At 39.5% G+C, this 19,190-nt stretch overlaps 1 protein-coding gene across 3 annotated transcripts in view; it reads right to left on the bottom strand.

Annotated features, from left to right (window-relative positions):
- Window positions 1-462: 462 nt before the first annotated feature.
- Window positions 463-19,190, bottom strand: part of Agl (amylo-alpha-1, 6-glucosidase, 4-alpha-glucanotransferase) — a 60,587-nt gene continuing 41,859 nt past the window's right edge. For all 3 annotated transcript variants that reach the window (XM_048352027.1, XM_048352029.1, XM_048352028.1), the window contains exons 25-34: window positions 17,663-17,765; window positions 16,746-16,971; window positions 13,603-13,714; window positions 10,709-10,844; window positions 9,314-9,426; window positions 7,923-8,134; window positions 6,539-6,636; window positions 3,224-3,311; window positions 2,983-3,116; window positions 463-952 (exon numbers count right to left, since the gene is read on the bottom strand). In XM_048352027.1, coding sequence (XP_048207984.1) covers window positions 835-952; window positions 2,983-3,116; window positions 3,224-3,311; window positions 6,539-6,636; window positions 7,923-8,134; window positions 9,314-9,426; window positions 10,709-10,844; window positions 13,603-13,714; window positions 16,746-16,971; window positions 17,663-17,765 — 1,340 coding nt within the window. In that variant the 3' untranslated portion in view covers window positions 463-834. The remainder of the gene's footprint in view (window positions 953-2,982; window positions 3,117-3,223; window positions 3,312-6,538; window positions 6,637-7,922; window positions 8,135-9,313; window positions 9,427-10,708; window positions 10,845-13,602; window positions 13,715-16,745; window positions 16,972-17,662; window positions 17,766-19,190) is intronic.

Raw genomic sequence — 19,190 nt, 5'->3', positions numbered from 1 at the left:
TTTTGAACACATGTATCCTATTTAATACTCTGTAGGTAGAAGCTTCTGTTATTTTCATTCATGAGAGACTAATAAAATGTGTAGTAAACATACTGCCTAGGTATTAAGAATGCTTTAGTAAAAGGTAAGGACCTTTACTAACTACAGCCTCCTTAGAATATATATTCTTGAACAGAATACACACCACAATTTAAAGATGCCTTCCTATTTTTTTTCCATTTCATTTTCACATATGTGCAACTTGAAGATAATATAATTGTCTTTCAACAAATTCTGGATTTCTTTCTCTTTCTTTCTTTCTTTTTTTTTTTTTTTTGCCAGTCCTGGGGCTTGGACTTGGGGCCTGAGTACTGTCCATGGCTTCTTTTTGCTCAAGGCTAGTACTCTACCACTTGAGCCATAGTGCCACTTCTGGCCATTTTCTATATATGTGGTGCTGGGGAATTGAACCCAGGGCTTCATGTATACGAGGCAAGCACTTTTGCCACTAGGCCACATTCCCAGCCCTAATTCTGGATTTCTATGCATTTAAAATAGAACATAAAGAAAATACATTCTATTGGTAATGACAATTTTTCTTTCTGATTCAAACTGAGAGGTACACCTTTATATATTAAAAATATAAGAAAAGAAAGAAAAAGAACTGGCTTTGGTGGTGCATAGCTATAATGTTAGCACTCAGATGCTACCTACTTAATAGTGCATCAATATTATATGAGTCAGATTTTTTAAAAGTATTACTTGAGCTTGTGCATGTAAGGCATTTACAATGTATTTTGACCTTAATTTATTATTCCATAAGTGGTTACTACTTATTGTATCTCCATGTATTAACTATAAATCATACAGTGTTTCAAGAACAGTAGCAATTGACCAGGCTTGTGTCTCACAACTAAACGGACAGTACTGGCCATTCTCATTGGTTAGTTCTGGAAGTCCTTTCCATGGGGATCTAAAATAAAGAGAACATTTTAAGAGACATAATCTCACATACATTTAAACAGACAAGAGCCAGTTAAATTTGCTTTCTATTATAGGAAACAATCAACAATCATTTGTAGTCTCTTGATACAGAATGAAACAATGGGGGCTGGGAATGTGGCCTAGTGGTAGACTGCTTGCCTAGCATGCATGAAGCCCTGGGTTTGATTCCTCAGCACCTCATAAACAGAAAAAGCCAGAAGTGGCACTGTGGGTCAAGTGGTAGAGTGCTAGCCTTGAGCAAAAGGAAGCCAGGGATAATGCTCAGGCCCTGAGTTCAAGCCCCAGGACTGGCCAAAAAACAAAATACAAATAAGAACACAGAGTCCATCACTGTTATCTGCTATTAAGACAGAAGAGGGGCTGGGAATATGGCCTAGTGGTAAAGTGCTCGCCTTGTATACATGAAGCCCTGGGTTCGATTCCTCAGCACCACATATATGGAAAAAGCCAGAAGTGGCATTGTGGCTCAAGTGGTAGAGTGCTAGCCTTGAGTAAAAAGAAGCCAGGAACAGTGCTCAGGTCCTGAGTTCAAGCCCTAGGACTTGCAAAAAAAACAAAACAACAAAAAAAGACAGAAGAGGTAAGAAACGATTTTTGAAGTAACAGTTAAAACATCAACTCTGTTATTTTATTTTATTTTATTTTTTATTTATTTATTTTTTGGCCAGTCCTGGGCCTTGGACTCAGGGCCTAAGCACTGTCCCTGGCTTCTTCCCGCTCAAGGCTAGCACTCTGCCACTTGAGCCACAGCGCCGCTTCTGGCCGTTTTCTGTATATGTGGTGCTGGGGAATCGAACCTAGGGCCTCGTGTATCCGAGGCAGGCACTCTTGCCACTAGGCTATATCCCCAGCCCAACTCTGTTATTTTAAAAGTATAAAATCAAAGCATTTCTGAAAAATTAGTTCTAGATACATTATTAAATCAGTTAACTCAAAAGACTCTGGCTTAATACTTTTTTCCTTTTTAGGCTGGAACTCAGGGATTCCTGCTTGTTTGGCAGGTACTCTACTGCTTGAGCCATGCCCCTAGACTTTTTTTAAACTATTATTGATTTTTTTTGCATGTCAGTTGTGGGGCTTGAACTCAGGGCCTGGGAGCTGTTTCTGAGCCCTTCAGCCTCAAGGCTAGTGCTCTACCACTTTGAGCCACAGCGCCACTCAGTTTTCTGGTGGTTAATTGGAGATAAGAGTATCATGACTCTTCTGCCCAGGCTGGCTTTGAACCTCAGATCTCAGCCTCCTCAGTAGCTAGGATTACAGGTGTGAGCCATCAGTGCCAGGCTACTATGATTGTTTTTGAGATAGGTTCTTTTTTTTTCCCCAGCCTGGCCTGGATTACAATGTTCACATTTATGCTTGCCACTATGACTGGGATGGCATACACATACGCAGGTAGTGGTTGAGATAGGGTCTTGAAAACTTTCTTCCCAGGCTATATAGTACACTTGATCTTTGCCTCCCAAAAAGTAAGAATTAGAGGCATGAGCTATCATGCCCAACTTAGTTTCTGTGTTTATTATGTTAACTATATCCAAAACTAACAGATAATTTTAAACATAAAATCCTATTTCACAAGTACAAATCATACAGTATGAAGTCCTAAACTTAAATCCATTGTTTGAAAAAGTAAAGGTTTCAATTGGGCACCTGTGGCTCATGCCCATAATTATAGCTAGTCAGCTAGTCAGCAGGAGGCTGAGATCTGAGGATCATGGTTTGAAGCCAGCCTGGATAGGAAAGTCTTATGACTCTTATTTCCACTTAATAACCCCCCAAAGAAAGCCAGATGTAGAGCTGTGGCTCAAGTGGCACTAGCCTTGAACATAAAAGCTCAGGGACCAAGCTAAGGCTCTGAGTTCAAGACAAAGAAAAAGGATAAAAAGAGTGAAAAGTTCAAGTCCTATTGCTGTATCTCAGGCATACAAAATATTAGATATCATTCACTTAATATTTAATAAACGGGACAGTTGTGGAAATTACATGCCTGTGATAACTTACCTCTCCAAGTGAACATAATGTCGAGAAAGAACATTTTTAACCAAATACACAGTTTTTGCAGTAGTTTCTGGACCCAACAACTTGGAAAAATATAACTTTGCACGAAGAAAGTACCCAATAGGCCAAAGCCACTCCTAAAAAAATATGATGCAAACATACAATTTAAATAACTGTGAATACCTAGCATTACTTGAAAAATAACTCAAACTGAGAATTCAGAGAGGAGAAACAAAATTCTTACAGGTCCTTGGTGATAATTGAAACCTCGAGCAAGATTGTAGTTCTCGTTGTCTAAGGCATTGTCATAAGTTCCGCAGTACACCATATCACTGCAAAACAATTGACATTCAGTTAGGAACATAGTTGGGTATCATGGAGGAAGCATAGAGAAATTGTAACACCAAGAGAATTGGAGAAATAGTCAAATCGCTTTATCTGCTAATCTATGGCATAACTTCATCAGCTTTACTATATCACTTAACCACAGATAGTCCTTGCTTTCAAAGACTAAATACTGTTGAGTTTAAAGTCAATTATTTTACTAGGTCTCTAATATATGTGTAATCATTAAAAAATTCAGACAGTAATTTGAGTTAGTAGAAATTAAAGTGCTGGGCACTGGTGGCTCACATCTGTCAACCAAGCTTCTTAGGGGATTAGGACCTTAGGATCACAGTTCAAAGCCAGCTTAAGCAGGAGAGTCTGTAAAACTCTTATCTCCACTAAACTACCAAAAAGCCAGAAGTGGAACTGTAGTTCAAGTGGTAGGACCAACTAGTTTTGAGGGAAAAAGTTAAGGGACAGAGTCTAGAACTTGAGTTCAAGCCCCAGGAACAGCACACACAAAAAAACCAATTTTAAAGTAAAGTTAAAAAGTAAGATAAAGTGAAAATTTAAGTTTTGTTGATTATAGAGAATAATAACTGTAATAATTAATTATTATTGTTACCTTTTGTGTGCTGGTACCGAGTGTGATTCAGGGTTCATGTTCTCCAATGGCTGTTTTGCTCCTTTGGATGCTCTAATACTTGAGCCATATCTCCATTTTCAGCTTTTTGCTGGCTAATTGTAGGAGAGTCTGCCTGGGCTGGCTTTGAACTTGGATCCTTAGATCTTAGTCTCTTGAGTAGTTAGGATTATAGGCATGAGCCACTGGAGCCAGATAATTAGTTTGGTTTTTGATACAGGATCTTGGTAGGTAGCCCAGGCTTGCCTAGAACTCTTATCTTTCTCAGCCACTCAAGTGCTGAGATTATAGGAGTGTACCATCATGCTTCTCTCAGAAAAGGTTTTTTCTTGAGGATGTGGGGCTTGAACTCAACCCTGGGTGCTGTCCCTGAAACTATCTGTGCTGAAAACTAGCTCTCTACCACTGTGATCCACAGCTCTACTTTTGGTTTTTGAGTGGTTAACTGGAGATAAGAGTCTAATGGGGACTTTTCGAACCATGATCTTCAGATCTCAGTCTTATGAATAGCCAGGATTACAGGTGTTAGCCACCAACACCCGGCAGAAAGGTTATTTTTAAACTTTTTTTATGAAGCTATTTTGAAATTAAAACAAGCATAGTGCCAGATTACAAATAGCAACTGAATATGCATATTGCTAAAATCCATAGAATTTATAACATATTTCTATAAATAAATGTAAGAGTTACATTTATTTGGTTTGATTATTACTTTTCTTTTGGGTGATACAGAAATGGCCCTATAAGGAATCCCCAACTGTGAGTTTTAGTTTTGATTAGTGGTTCTTTTTTTTTTTTGGCCAGTCCTGGGCCTTGGACTCAGGGCCTGAGCACTGTCCCTGGCTTCTTCCCGTTCAAGGCTAGCACTCTGCCACTTGAGCCACAGCGCCGCTTCTGGCCGTTTTTTCTGTATATGTGGTTCTGGGGAATCGAACCTAGGGCCTCGTGTATCTGAGGCAGGCACTCTTGCCACTAGGCTATATCCCCAGCCCTGATTAGTGGTTCTTAACTACTATAAAGGTAAACAGTACAGTAAGTACACACACATACAAATGTTTGCACTAAAATGAAATGAAGGCACACAAAGTAGGAAAGTGACAAGCTGAGGCTCTGTCCTCTGTTGATACAGAAAACATGGTAATGGCAGTGAAAGGCTATTAGAAACTCAAGGAGAGTCAGAAGTTGGAAAACACAAGCACTATGATATACCACAAACACACAATTGTAAAATAAAAACAAAATTATTCACTTTAAGTTAAAAAGACAAGTGAGGCGACTACATGGAAAGGACGGAAAGGACTGGTAGGGAGCTAAGAACAGAATTAAATCTGGTCATTACCGACAGCATAAATATAAAATAGTGGGTGCATGTTATTTAGAAGTTTGGAAGGAACGAATGGGAGAAACAACTTTAAATACAAGGCTGTCTTTGAGGAGAATTAAGACAAGGAAAATGGGACAAGGGGTTGAAAAAAATTTTTGTGCAGTGTTGGGGATTTGCACATGCTAGGCTTGTGCTCTATCACACAACTACAGCCCCAGCCCAAGAGCTGTTGTTAGTTTAGCTCTTTGTTTACACACAGCTGGGATTTAATGAAGGAAAATACTTTGTGCACGTGTGCTGTACCAGTGAGCTATTTCCTTAGCCCCAAACCCATGGAATTTTTATGCAGGGTCTAAAAATGCATAGAAGCCATGAGTGCTGGCACAGGCTTATAATTCTAGCTACTTAGGAGCAGAAGGCAAGAGGATCAGGAGTTCAAGAATAGTACAGGCAAAAAAGTAGCAAGATCCAATCTTAAAAACAAAATAGAAAAAAAAGTGTGTGGCTCAAACGGTAGAGTACTTGCCCAGCATGCTCAAGGTCCTTCTGGGCTCAACCCAGAAGAAAAGAAGGAAAAAGAAAAAAGCATAGAGAAGACTGGAAAGACATAAGATTATGGTAATGTTCATTTCTGGTAAGGAGATTTAAAGGAACTTTACATTTTTGTTATATCAATACTTTCAAATATCCAGGATAACCATTTATTACTCTGTGTGTGCGTGTGTGCGCGTGCACGTGCATGCACACATACACATGCTGGTACTGAGTCTTGAGTACCAGGCCTGTGCACTGTCCCTTAGCTTTTTCACTCAAGATAGGTGCTCTACTTGAGCCACACCTCTACTTCCAGGGGTTTTTTTTTGTGATTAATTGGAGATAAAGAGTCTCACTGACTTGAGGTGCCCAGGCTGGCTTCAAACTGCAATCCTCAGATCTCAGCCTCAAGTAGGTAGGCATGAGTCACAGGCATGAAAAAGCTAAGGGATAGCACTTAGGACCTGAGTTCAAGCCCTAGGAGTGGCATATATAGAAAGAGAAGCATTAAGAAATATTCATGGTATGTTAGTTTTATAAACTGAAAACTCTTTAATTGATGAGTGAATATAGGATAAGCATTATAGCCTTGATGCTCAATGAAGACACTGATCACGTTTTCACAAACTCAGTTTGAATGTAACGTCAGAGATGTTCTTGGTAAGAAAAGGTGAATGGCTGAACTCCTTGTATTCAGATTAGCTATAACAAATATTAATATTCCAACTTACTCTGGATCTAAAGTTTTCATGCCAAGGGGACCAAGCAATTTTTTTTCTGCAATCTCCAAAGCTTTCCATGCCTTTTCTGTAGTAAAGAGCTCAGGGGCCTATTGGAGGTCAAAAATAAATATAAAAACGTTTTTAAGATCACAGACGAATTAGTTCTCACCCATAAATGCGAATCATAAACTTATTTGGAAATACAGTATGGGTCAGACTTTCCACAGACACTTAGGCAGATTCAATGGTTGGGGGCTGACATGGAGCTGAAACCATGTGGAGGGGATTACGACCTCTCGACACTTCAAGACTATACACCAGATCCCAAAGGAAGCATCAATGAGGGCAAAACTCACACCCATCTAATTTATTCTTTAGCAGACTGATTAAAGTTTCCTCCAAGTATATCTGAATCCACATATTTTAGTTCTGGGTCATATGAAAATAAAGAAAAACTTGTCCTCTAATAGCATAAGTAAAATTACTTGTGATATGCATCAATTTCCATGACTTACTAAAGTCAAATGCAAGTGAACAAAGCTGCTTTATGTACCTTTAGGCATTCCACTGTATACTACATTTAGTAATCCTTTTTTATTTTTGCAGTGCTAAAAATTTCTTCTCCCAGTCTTGAGGCTTGAACTCTGAGCCTAGGCACTGTCCCTGAGCTTCTTTTTGTTCAAAGCTAGTGCTCTACCTCTTGAGCCACAGTGTCACTTCTGGCTTTTTCTTAGTAGTTTACTGGAGATGAAAGTCTCTCACGGACTTCTCTGCTCAAGGCTGGTTTTGAACCATGATCCTCAGATCTCAGCCTCCTGACTAGTTAGGATGATAGGCGTGAGCACCCAGCAGTACTGAAGATTGAGCTGAGGGCCTCATACTTGCTAGGTAAACATTCTACCACTTGAGCTACACCCTAAACCCCATGCTTTGGGTTTGCTTTTCAGATTGGGTTTTTTCCCAGGTAGGCTTTAGATCACAATCCTCTTGTCCAAGCCACACGAATACCTGGCCTGAGTAGCTGGGATTGCAGGCATGTACTACCACATCAGGCCAATCATCTTTTGTCAAAGCATAAATAGCTAAGCTGGCCTAGACAAACAGAAACCATTACTGTAGTGCCCTGATAGCTTATAGTTGATCTTAATGCTATTTAAAAAATAGGAGAATTGTGAATTTTTGAGTAGATAAAACTAATTGGAGCAATACAACAAAGAAAGCGAGTTTAAACTTTGCATGGCTGTTCACTAGTTAAAAGCTTTCCAAATAGTGCTCAGAAGACTACACAAAACTAGTAAGGAGTATGTTTTTTTTACAGCTAAATGAATTTGAAAACAAATAGGGTCAATCACTGCCACGCTTGAGGTTGGAAAGTAACCAGGAAATCACTGACCACAACCATGGCTATGGTGAAATTCGGCCTGAGCTGATAGTCACACCAGGGGCTTGATGCACCATAGCTGTCTTTATAGATGCCACGCTTGTGAACTAGACTCGGATGCTTCTCATTAGGGTCTGACGGGTCTTCTGAAACATGAAACAGCTTTTCAAAGTTGTTTTGTATTTTCCTGTTCCATTCGTCATAAGAGACTGTTATAAATTTCCCTGGAAAAGGATGAAAGACATAGTTTTAGACATTTAAAGCACTCCAAGCACCTAGTCATATTTAGTTTACTTATTTTTATCTTCTATGAAGAAAAGATAGATGTCTACTGTTTACAGATCTATCTAACTGCTCTAAATTGTGATATTCTGTGTATGCAACATATTGATAGGATTTAAAAGATTTAGCACATCCCCCAAAAGAATAAAAAATAACTTTCATGCAATAATTTTGAATTGATTACACATCAAACAATATTTTACCTATACTGAGTTAAAGGTTTTATAATTAATTTCACCTTTCTTTTTTCACTTTTTCCAAATGTGAGTACTAAAAACTTTCATATTATATATGTGGTACTATTGGACAGCAGTATTCTAGAGAAACATGTGAAGACTTCCAAAGTGTGCACACACTTTGCTCTGTAATTGAAAGAAAAAAGAAAAGCACAATATGGAAATAATAACCACATTGTTTTTCTTATCTGAGTTCAAAGGTACTATAAAAAGTGTGTGGTTGCCGGGTGCTGGTGGCTCACACCTGTAATTCTAGCCACTCAGGAGGCTGTGGTTTGAGGATGGTGGTTTGAGGCCAGCCTGGGCAGCAAAGTCTGTGAGACTCATATCTCCAATTAACTACCAAAAGGCTGAAAGTGGAGATATGGCTCAAGTGGAAGAGTGCTAGCTTTGTGCACAAAAGGTCAGAGAACAGTGCCCATGCCCTCAGTTTAAGCTCCAGTACTGGAGCCCATGCACGTACACACGTGTGCACATACACACACACACACACACACACAGTGTGGTTAGTAACCAGCTTTGTTACAATTTCCATACGAGGAAACTGATGATTTATTTCCTCTTGAGGAAATAAAATAGTATCAGGGGGGCTGGAGATGTGGCTTAGTGGTAGAGTGCTTGCCTAGCATGCATGAAGCCCTGGGTTCAATTCCTCAGTACCACATACACAGAAAAAGCCAGAAGTGGTGCTGTGGCTCAAGTGGAAGAGTGCCAGCCTTGAGCAAAAGAAGCTCAGGGACAGTGCCCAGGCCCAGAGTTCAAGCCCTAGGACTGGCAAAAAAAAAAAAAAAAATGGTATCAGTTAACTGAATAAAATGGTTATTAGAATGGTGAAAATAAGCATAGTGCATTAGAAGTTTTTTGGTAAACAAATGGGTAGCTTACCATGTCTTTTTATTCTGACTTCATGATAAGGAAAAATATTGTTTTTGGATAATTCCAGCAGCCAACGGACAGTAGATTTACATAGGCCGACGATTTCCACAGCAGACCCATCTCTAAATTAAAAACAAATTTTATTTTTCAAAGTTGGACTTATTTAACATTTGAATAGTAGTCTAGAGCTGTGCATGTGGCTCAGTGGTAGAGCACTTGCTTAACATGTAAAAGGCCCTAGGTTTGGGCTGCAACACTAAAAAATGCCCAATTAACCAATTACCACCCCAAGTAAAAACCCCCAAACAAGAAACAATTTTAATTAATATTATGACTAATTAATAATACAATTTTTATAAAAATCAATTATAATATCAATAAAATCAATTTTTATGTTATTAATATTATGGCTAATGCACAACTATGTACTAAAAAGTTCTCATTTTATTAGGAATTTGTATTATATCATTAAAATGTCCTTTTACTATTTGCCATTATTTTTGTAACATATTTATGAATAATAATTTCTAAGGATAATAAAAGGAAAATATATGATCTGAGCAATCCAGTTCAAGAGAAGTTACTCGGTAATTAGTTTTGAGATAGTTCTGATGAAAGATAAAATCTTGAATAAGAAAACAGATTCTCAATTTAAAATTTAACAACTTCAAAATTCTCAATTTTAAATTTAAATCATGAAAAAGGAAACCTTTAAATGACAAATTCTAGGATAAAAGGAAAAAAATTAGAAAAAAGAAAAGTTGAGGAAATGAAAAAATTTTCTGAAAGATTAGCAACTGGTTACCTTTTGTGTTTGTAATAGATGGCATAGTGAAATAGTCACACTGGAAGCAGTTTAGATTCAGAAAATGTCTTAACCATGTGAGAATGACACATGCAAGTTTTCCTTGGAGGTGCTTGTGGGGACACACACCAGCACACCACGAAAGCTTCCAGAGGAGAGGAGGGAACTCTGAGCCGATTTACTCCAATGAGGAAGAAGGGACAAGTCAACAAGGAAGGGCCGGGGGTGGGGGTGGGGTGGGGTGGGGAGGGGTGGGGAATTCTGATTGAAGAAATGGGAAGACTGAATTTGATGTAATTTTGAATTTTCCATATGTGGTTAGAAGAGTAAAAGATTCCACAGGGATATTTTAAAAAAAGGAAATGGTAGACTAAAAGGGCATAATCGAGCCTGGAGCTGGTGGCTCACACCTGTAATCCTAGATCTCAGGAGGCTGAGACCTGAAGATTGTAGTTTGAAGCTAGCCAGGGCAGAAAAGTTTGTGAGACTCGTTTCTAAGCAGAGCTATGGCTCAAGTGGGAGAGTGTCAGCCTTTAGTGAAAAAGCTAAGGCCCTGAGTTCAAAAAAGCACAATCACATAGCAGTGTAAGCAACACTACCTTGGTGTGGCTGGGATTCCTCTGTTTCTAGCTCTGTCACTTTCTCCCATTTTATCCATCCATGTGCCACAATTCAAGCGATTTCCTCCATAAACAAACCCTGTTTCTTCATCAATCCCAGCAGTTATATTAAAGCCTCAAAAAGAAAAATGGAACATTTATAAAATATTTAGAATAATTACACATTTACAAACAGCATGTGGACATAAATATTTAAAACATCTGTAAAATTTTAAAGGAATAAACTAGGACAATTACTTGAAGATCAACTTGGTATTACCTCAAAAGTTCAAGATATGCATAGCCAACCAGAGAAATTTCATTTCTCTCTCCCTATACTCTCCATGTGTACATGGAAATGCCCATCAGGATACTGATTATAACAATGGTTTCATTAGCCAATACATTAACTATCACTCAGCAGAGGAGTGGCTAGACTTCGCTGTGTATACAGTGGGATAACAATTCATTTAAAATCAATGACTGGATTTACACCTATCAAAGATAAAGTGATTGAATAAATAGGATACAAAAAGATATGCATAGGGCCGGAAATATGGCCTAGTGGCAAGAGTGCTTGCCTCGTATACATGAAGCCCTGGGTTCAATTCCCTAGCACCACATATATAGAAAACGGCCAGTACTGGCTCTGTGGCTCAAGTGGCAGTGCTAGCCTTGAGCAAAAAGAAGCCAGGGACAGTGCTCAGGCCCAGAGTTCAAGCCTCAGGACTGGCAAAAAAAAGAAAAAAAGCTTGTTAAAAATTGTTCTTATATCAATATAGAGATGGAAAAAGTTCATAATTCTATTACAAAACAACAGGCATATACTTCCTTCTAGTCTTCTCATCTTTCAGAAGGATTTTTTCAGAGCATCATGATCATGGTTTGAGGGAGGATTATAGTTTGAAGCCAGCCTGGAGAAAAGCTTGCAAGTCCCCTTCTCAAACAGAAGCTAGCCATGGTCGCATGTGCCTGTTTACTATTTATATATTCATGAATATTTCTTTCTAATAAAATATATTCCTAAATAAAAGAAATGTGTCAGCCGGGTGCTAGTGGCCCATGCCTGTAATCCTAGTTACTGAGGATGCTGAGATATGAGGATTATAGTTCAAAGCCAGCCTGGGCAGGAAAGTCCCCTTGAGACTCTATAATTAGCCACCAGAAAACTGGAAGTGGTGCTGTGGCTCAAAGTGGTAGAGCACTCTTCTTGAGCAAGAGAGATCAGGGACAGCACCCAAATCCTGAGTTCAAGCTCCATGACTGACAAAGAAAAAAGAAAAGAAACAAATCAATTTCCAACGCCATCAATAACATGTAATTACTTCTCAAAACTAAAACCTGTTAATTCCCTTACTACTATGGGTGGCATGGGTTGCCTCCCTCAATTTAAGTTGAAATTTGAATAAGAATGTAACCTGACTTGAAACAAGACTTTATAAAAGTGATCACATTAAAATAAGGTCCTAAGAGTGGTCTCTTAGTCAATCTGACTGGTGTCGTTGTAAGAGGAAATCTGGATACAGACACGCACAGAAAGACAAAGCTGTGGAGATATGAACGTGAAGAGTGCCATCTTCATACAAGTCAGAGCAGGAGTCCTAGGGCAGGTCCTTCCCTCACAGCCTCTGGTGGGCATCAACTTTAAACCTTGAGTCTTCAGATTGAAGATAATATACTTCTGTCATCCAAGTTGACTAATTTGTGGTACTTGGTTATAGCAGACCCAGCAAACCGATACGTCTGTTTGTCTCTCTCCAGTCATCCATCTCTTTTCTTCACTATTATGCATAACACTAATTATCTACAGCCTTATTAATTAAATATTAGAGATTTTGTGATATGCAGGGGAAGGATTTCTGAGAAAAAATATGGTAGAAGACACCATTGAAAAGTTAACTTGGAACCACACAGTGGTGACCCATGCCTGTAATCCTAGCTTACTCAGGAGGCTAAGATCTGAGGATCGCCATTCAAAATCATCCTGGGCAGAAAAGTCCAAGACTCTTATTTCCAATTAGCTAGAAGTCAGAAATGGAGGTGTAGTTCAAGTGGTAGAGTAATAGCCTTGAGCAAAAAAGATCAGGGAGAGTGCCCAGGACCTGAGTTCAAGCTCTCGGATTGGGACCAAAAAAATACAAAAAGCAAAAAACAAAAAACAAGTACACAAAAGGACTGTAGGTATATCTTAGGGATAGAGGGCCTGCCTAGTAAGCACAGGACCCTGGTTTAAACCCAATATTTCCCTCTCTGTCTCTTTCTCTCTCTCACACGCACACAAACACAGAAATCACATTTTATCTTTCCTTTGGAAACTAAAAACCATGGTGAAGGGCTGGGAATGTGGTTTAGTGGTAGAGTGTGTGCCTAGCATGCATGAAGCCCTGGGTTCAATTCCTCAGTACCACATACACAGAAAAAAACCATAAGTGGAGCTGTGGCTCAAGTGGTAGAGGGATAGCCTTGAGCAAAAGCAGCTCAGGGACAGTGCTTAGTCCCTGAGTTCAAGCCCTAGGACAGGCAAAAACAAAAAACATGGTGAGGGCTGGGGATATGGCCTAGTGGCAAGAGAGCTTGCCTCGTATACATGAGGCCCTGGGTTCGATTCCCCAGCACCACATATACAGAAAACGGCCAGAAGTGGCGCTGTGGCTCAAGTGGCAGAGTGCTAGCCTTGAGCAAAAAGAAGCCAGGGACAGTGCTCAGGCCCTGAGTCCAAGGCTCAGTACTGGCCAAAAAAAACCCCAAAAAACATGGTGAGCTCAAGAACTATGTTAATCTTTCTCATCATTAGATCTGGAGGGTTTGCCTGAAAATATTTGCAAAGTTAACAACCAATTGCAAGGTTTATTTTTACCACACAAGTGGATCTAGATGGTGGAATTAGTGATTACCTTCGTCCTTCATGTTTCGATCTATCTGCGGCCCAGCATTCCTCTCCCGGAACTGAATGCCCTGCATGTGCCTCTGCATGGCTTCCTGTATGACTTCACTCAGCGGCTGGTCCTGTTGCAAACACATGGGTGTTACCTCCATTAGAAAGGACAGGCCCTCATCCTCCCCGAGATCCTCAACTAAGCAATGGGAAGAGACATAGGGACTGGTGGGGATGAGGAAAAAAAAAAAGAGGGCTGGGAATATGGCCTAGTGGTAAGAGTGCTTGCCTCATATACATGAAGCCCTGGGTTCAATTCCTCAGCACCACCTATATAGAAAAGGCCAGAAGTGGCGATGTGGCTCAAGTGGTAGAATGCTAGCCTTGAGCAAAATAAAAAAGAAGCCAGGGACAGTGCTCAGGCCCTGAGTTCAAGCCCCAGAATTGGCAAAAAAAAAAAAAAAAAAGAAAAAGAAAAAGAAAAAAGGATATCCTGTACCATAAAGGATACAATTGGCATGTGAGTATTTGACACTACTGGTTTATTCAGATAAGAGATATTAAATCATTTGTAATTTTGTAGATATATGTAAATGAATCTAGTGAGAACATGTAGTTTCTATTAGTATAATACAAAATAATGTATCTAGTATGTCATGCAGAACCTCCATTTTAAAATGGCATAGCTCTTCTTACCTACGTTAATAATATATGTTATATATGTATAAAAGTGTAATATATGTTATATATAATCACATTTATTTATGTACCTAATAATATTTATCATTTGTTAATTTATCAGGTAGTATATTAGGTAGTAGAAATAAATTGGTGCGTCAGCCAGGGCTGAAAAGTCTGTGAGGCTCCATTTCCAATTAGCCATAAAAGCCAGGCTGGAGGTATAACTCAAGTAGTTTGTCAGTTGTGAGTAAGCAAGCCATGCGAGAGCAAGAGGTGATGAGTTTAAGCCTTAGAACTAGCCAAAAAATAAAATAAAAAGTAAGAAAAGAGCCAAGTGCTGGTGGCTCACACCTATAATGCTAGTTACTCAGGAGCCTGAGATCTGAGAATTGCATTTTGAAGCCAGCCCAGGCAGTAAGATTGGTGAAACTCATATCTCTAACCAGTAAAATGGAAGAAATAAAGCTGTGGCTCAAGTGGTACAGTGCTAGTCTTGAGTGAAAAAAACAAGAGAGAGGGCTGGGAAATGTGGCTTAGCGGTAGAGTGCTTGCCTAGCATGAATGAAGCCCTGGGTTCGATTCCTCAGCACCACCTAAACAGAAAAAGCCAAAAGTGGCGCTGTGGCTCAATTGATAAGAGTACTAGCCTTGAGCAAAAAGAAGCCAGGGACAGTGCTCAGGCCCGAGTCCAAGCCCCAGGACTGGCAAAACAAAAACAAAAACAAACCAACCAAACAAACAAAAAACAATGAGAGAATATGAGGCTTGGAGTTTAAGCCCTACTAGCATCAGCACATTAAAAAAAATAATAAAAACATAAGTAAGAAAAATATTCTACAGTGAATGTAAGGAACACATAAATAACTTTTTTTAACCACATAAATAATAAATGTGATACTCAAGAGATATGTAATCATATTTTAAAGGTAAGGCAAAGAATATTACAAGTAAAATGTTTAGAGTTATTCAAGTATATTTCCAATTATATTATACTGGAAACCTCAAGAACGAGATTATCATGTAAAAATTCTGGTAGAAGTAATAAAAGAACACCTATGAAATGCTTTTAAAATGCTATGGATGGGCTGGGGATATGGCCTAGTGGCAAGAATGCTCGCCTCGTATACAGGAGGTCCTGGGTTCAATTCCCCAGCACCACATATACAGAAAATGGCCAGAAGTGGCGCTGTGGCTCAAGTGGCAGAGTGCTAGCATTGCATTGAGCAAAAACAAGCCAGGGACAGTGCTCAGGCCCTGAGTCCAAAGCCCAGGACTGGCCAAAATAAATAAATAAATAAATAAATAAATAAATAAATAAATAAATAAAAATACAAATAAAATGCTATGGAATTTTATGATTTTTTTTTAACAAACTTTGGGAAAACAATGTAACTATCTAAATCTGATAAAGTAAGCCTACAGTCACCAAACTGAAACCGGTCAGTTGACAACAGAGTATCAATGGAGATCATTTTGAACAAGTGTCTGAGTACTTCATGATGTAAACATCACGGGATCAACAGCCTATTGTAGGCCAGAAGTAGCTCTGACCCACACCACATCACATATGCAACAAATGATGAGAACAGATCAGAAGTGGGGTGTTATTTCTGAGTGGGGAAAAAATTACTGCCCCATCTATGAACTATTCAGAATGCCCTGGACTGGGGGTCAAGGCCCTCATAACCTGGCTCCCTCATTTAACAGTCTTTCACCACTGCTCACACTAGATTGAGCAGTGGGTCCTAAACTGCCTCAATCAATGCAGCTTTACTATTTCTGCCATCTGTGGGTGTGCAAGCTGGGGATGGAGCCCAAGGTTTCATGCATACCAGACAAGCGCTTATCATTCCTAGACTCCATCTCTCTTGCAACCCTGCTTACCTTTTAGGTCCAGAGAAGGTGAAATTTAGCTATTTTCAGAAATGTTCCCTGAAAGCCACTTCTAGCTCTCCCACTTCCCTTTAATAAGACCACATAATTCTTCTATGTCTTTCTGCAATGACATTTCTATACACATCCCCACTTCTACCATGATGCAAAGAAAAACTCACTGCAAACCCTGAAAGCACTAGTATATCCTAAATAAACAGTGATAACGGGAATATTTCCTAAGATTTGGATTCGTAGTTATATTTTAGGTTAAACAACAACAAAAATTATATTTGAGCCAGGTGCTAATGACTCTCATCTGAAGTCCTAGCTATTCAGGAGTCTGTGATCTGAGGATTGTGGTTCAAAGCCAGTCCAGGCAGGAAAGTCCTTGAGAGTCTTATCTCCAATTAACCACCAAAAAGCCAGAAGTGGGGCTGTGGCTCAGGCGGTAGAGTGCTAGCCTTAAGAAAAAAAGCTAAGTGACAGCATCCAGGCTCCAGTACCAGCGCAGGCAAACACACACACACACACACACACACGTGCGTGCACGCGCACATACACACACAATCATGTTTAAGGAAGCATTACTTAAGAAAAGAGATTTACCAATGCGCCAGCAGGCAAAGGAGCAGAGTCATCAGTGGGGTACATCCTGGACACGGGGCACGTGAGGATGTCGAGACCATTGGGAACCATTTTACAGTAGTCTTGGATGCACTGCAGCCACCACCACACGGCGTCCCGGCAATTGTACCTGGCATACGTTCCTTCACCAAGGAGATTAGGTATGAGACCATGCCGCAGGGTACCAGCAAACGCTAAAATAATGTTCCTAAAACAACCAGGTAAGTGGGTCATTTGAAATGAAAACAAACACTAAAAAAACAAACAAACAACAAAATGGTCACTTTTGGTGACTGTTTTAAGTGTTTTCTCATTTGCCCTTGTTTCTTTGTCTGTTTGTAAAATCATATTACAGAATAAGCACTTGATTTTTTTTTTCAGTACTAGCGTTTGTTTGAATTCAGAACCCTGGGCTTCCTAAATGTATGTTTTACCACTTGAGCCACATTTCTCATTTCACTTTTTAGTTTTCAGATAGGGTATTATACTACTGCTCAGGGCGGGCCTAGAACCACAATGTGCCTATCCACATCTTCTGTGTAGGCAGAATTATAAGAATGAACCACTACATAGAGTTTCTTTGTTGAGATGAGGGCATCATCAACTCTTCATTCTAGGGGCATAAAATGACTGCAAATTTTAATTTATTGGGATAAATTTACAAACGCTAAAGGTAACTTGATCCGCAATATGGAAGATTAGAACTTAGTAACTTTTTCTTCCATTGAAATTCTGAGGTTCTATTCAATAAAAAGATGATAAATGAAAAAATTTAAATGTATGTAAAACATACCACCAAAGTGCTGGGAACAGATGGATGAAAAGGGAACTTGGACAAGCAGGTACAAAAGACTGAGAGATTTATAAGACTGCATTGCAACTTTTACAGAATCTCTTACCTGGCTTCTAAATAGCGTCCAGTAACCAGTAGTAGACCTCTAAGTGCAATGAATGTATCCCTGCCCCAGCAGCGGAAAAGACCAGAAGAAAAATGAGGTAAGCCTAACAGAAAAGATGACAAAGCAATAATATATCAATCATAACTATCAACTGCATTACTTTACAACACTAAACCTAGGCAAGTGACAAGTAGTCTGCCAAAGTTCTAAAATTATCTGTGGGATACATTTCTACACTTCAGTCAGCTTTTGTGGAGCAAGGTCCCGCAGTCTTATGAGATTCTTGACCACATCAGTGACTCAGAGAAGATTAAGACCAGAATTGGGCAAGCACTATTGCTGGACACACCTCTAGCACCAAGAATCACAACCAGAAAAGAATTCCCAAATGAGTCCATTGGAATGCATCTTGAATATGGAGCACTTTCTTTTAATAAATTATAAGCTTAAAATCAGAGCTCAAATTTTGCCATATAATGTAATGGAGTATAACATGAATTATATACTCTACAAGATTCTCCCTTGACATTAAGGATATGAAATCCAGCTAAGTATGGAACCTGGAGGACACTTAGCAAAATGTGTTAAACTTTAAGGTACAGTGCTATACTTTGTACAAAACAGACATACGTAAATTTTGTCAGTGATTTTTTAAAAGTATTATATTTTCATGGAAAGGCATTTTCTTTTCTTTTCTTTTTTTTTTTTTGGTGCCAGTCCTGGGGCTTGAACTCAGGGCCTGGGTGCTGTCCCTTAGTTGTTGTTGTTGTTGTTGTTTTTTCTCCCTCAATACTAGCACTCTACCACTTGAGCAATACTTTCACTTCTGGCTTTTTAAGTGCTTAATTGGAGGTAAGAGTCTCAGGGACTTGCCTGCCCAGGCTAGTTTTGAACCATGAGCCTCATATCTCAGCCTCCTGAGCAGCGAGGGTTACAGGCATGAGACACCAGTACCTGGTTTCATGGAAAGTCATAAAATAAGTAGTTATATGGGAGGGAGGAATCTCATTGTGACACTTCTACCTCTGTACACAATGTGTTCCAATGAATACACCCTCCTTTGATCTCCCTTATCCTCCTTCCCCTTCCTAATAAAATTTCAGCAGGTTTCATTGTTCTAATTTTTGTTTTTGGTCAGTCATAGGGCTTCAACTCAGGACTTGGGCTCTGTCCCTATGCTCTTTTGCTTAAGGCTAGTGCTCTGCCACTTTGAGGCACAGTGTCATTTCTGGTTTTCTGGTGGGTAATTGGAAATAAGAGTCCCATGGACTTTCCTTCCTGGGCTGGCTTTGAAACAGAATCCTCATATACCAGCCTTCTGAGTAGCTAGGATTACAGGTGTGAGCCACTGGCACCCACCTTTAGCCTGGTGTTCTTGCTTAGCATTTACTGTTCACAGGTGGTGTTCTGCCACTTGAGTTACACACACACACACACACACACACACACACACACACACACACACACATCCATCCTGGGCCTTATGCTCTTGCTTAGCTTTTTGCTCAAATCTGGTGCTTTGCCACTG

Source organism: Perognathus longimembris, chromosome 7 (genome assembly GCF_023159225.1).
Source record: "Perognathus longimembris pacificus isolate PPM17 chromosome 7, ASM2315922v1, whole genome shotgun sequence".
In the NCBI taxonomy this organism is placed as follows: Eukaryota; Metazoa; Chordata; class Mammalia; order Rodentia; family Heteromyidae; genus Perognathus; species Perognathus longimembris.
Note: the sequence above shows the minus strand (reverse complement) of the source record. Positions and strands in the feature narration are given on the sequence as shown.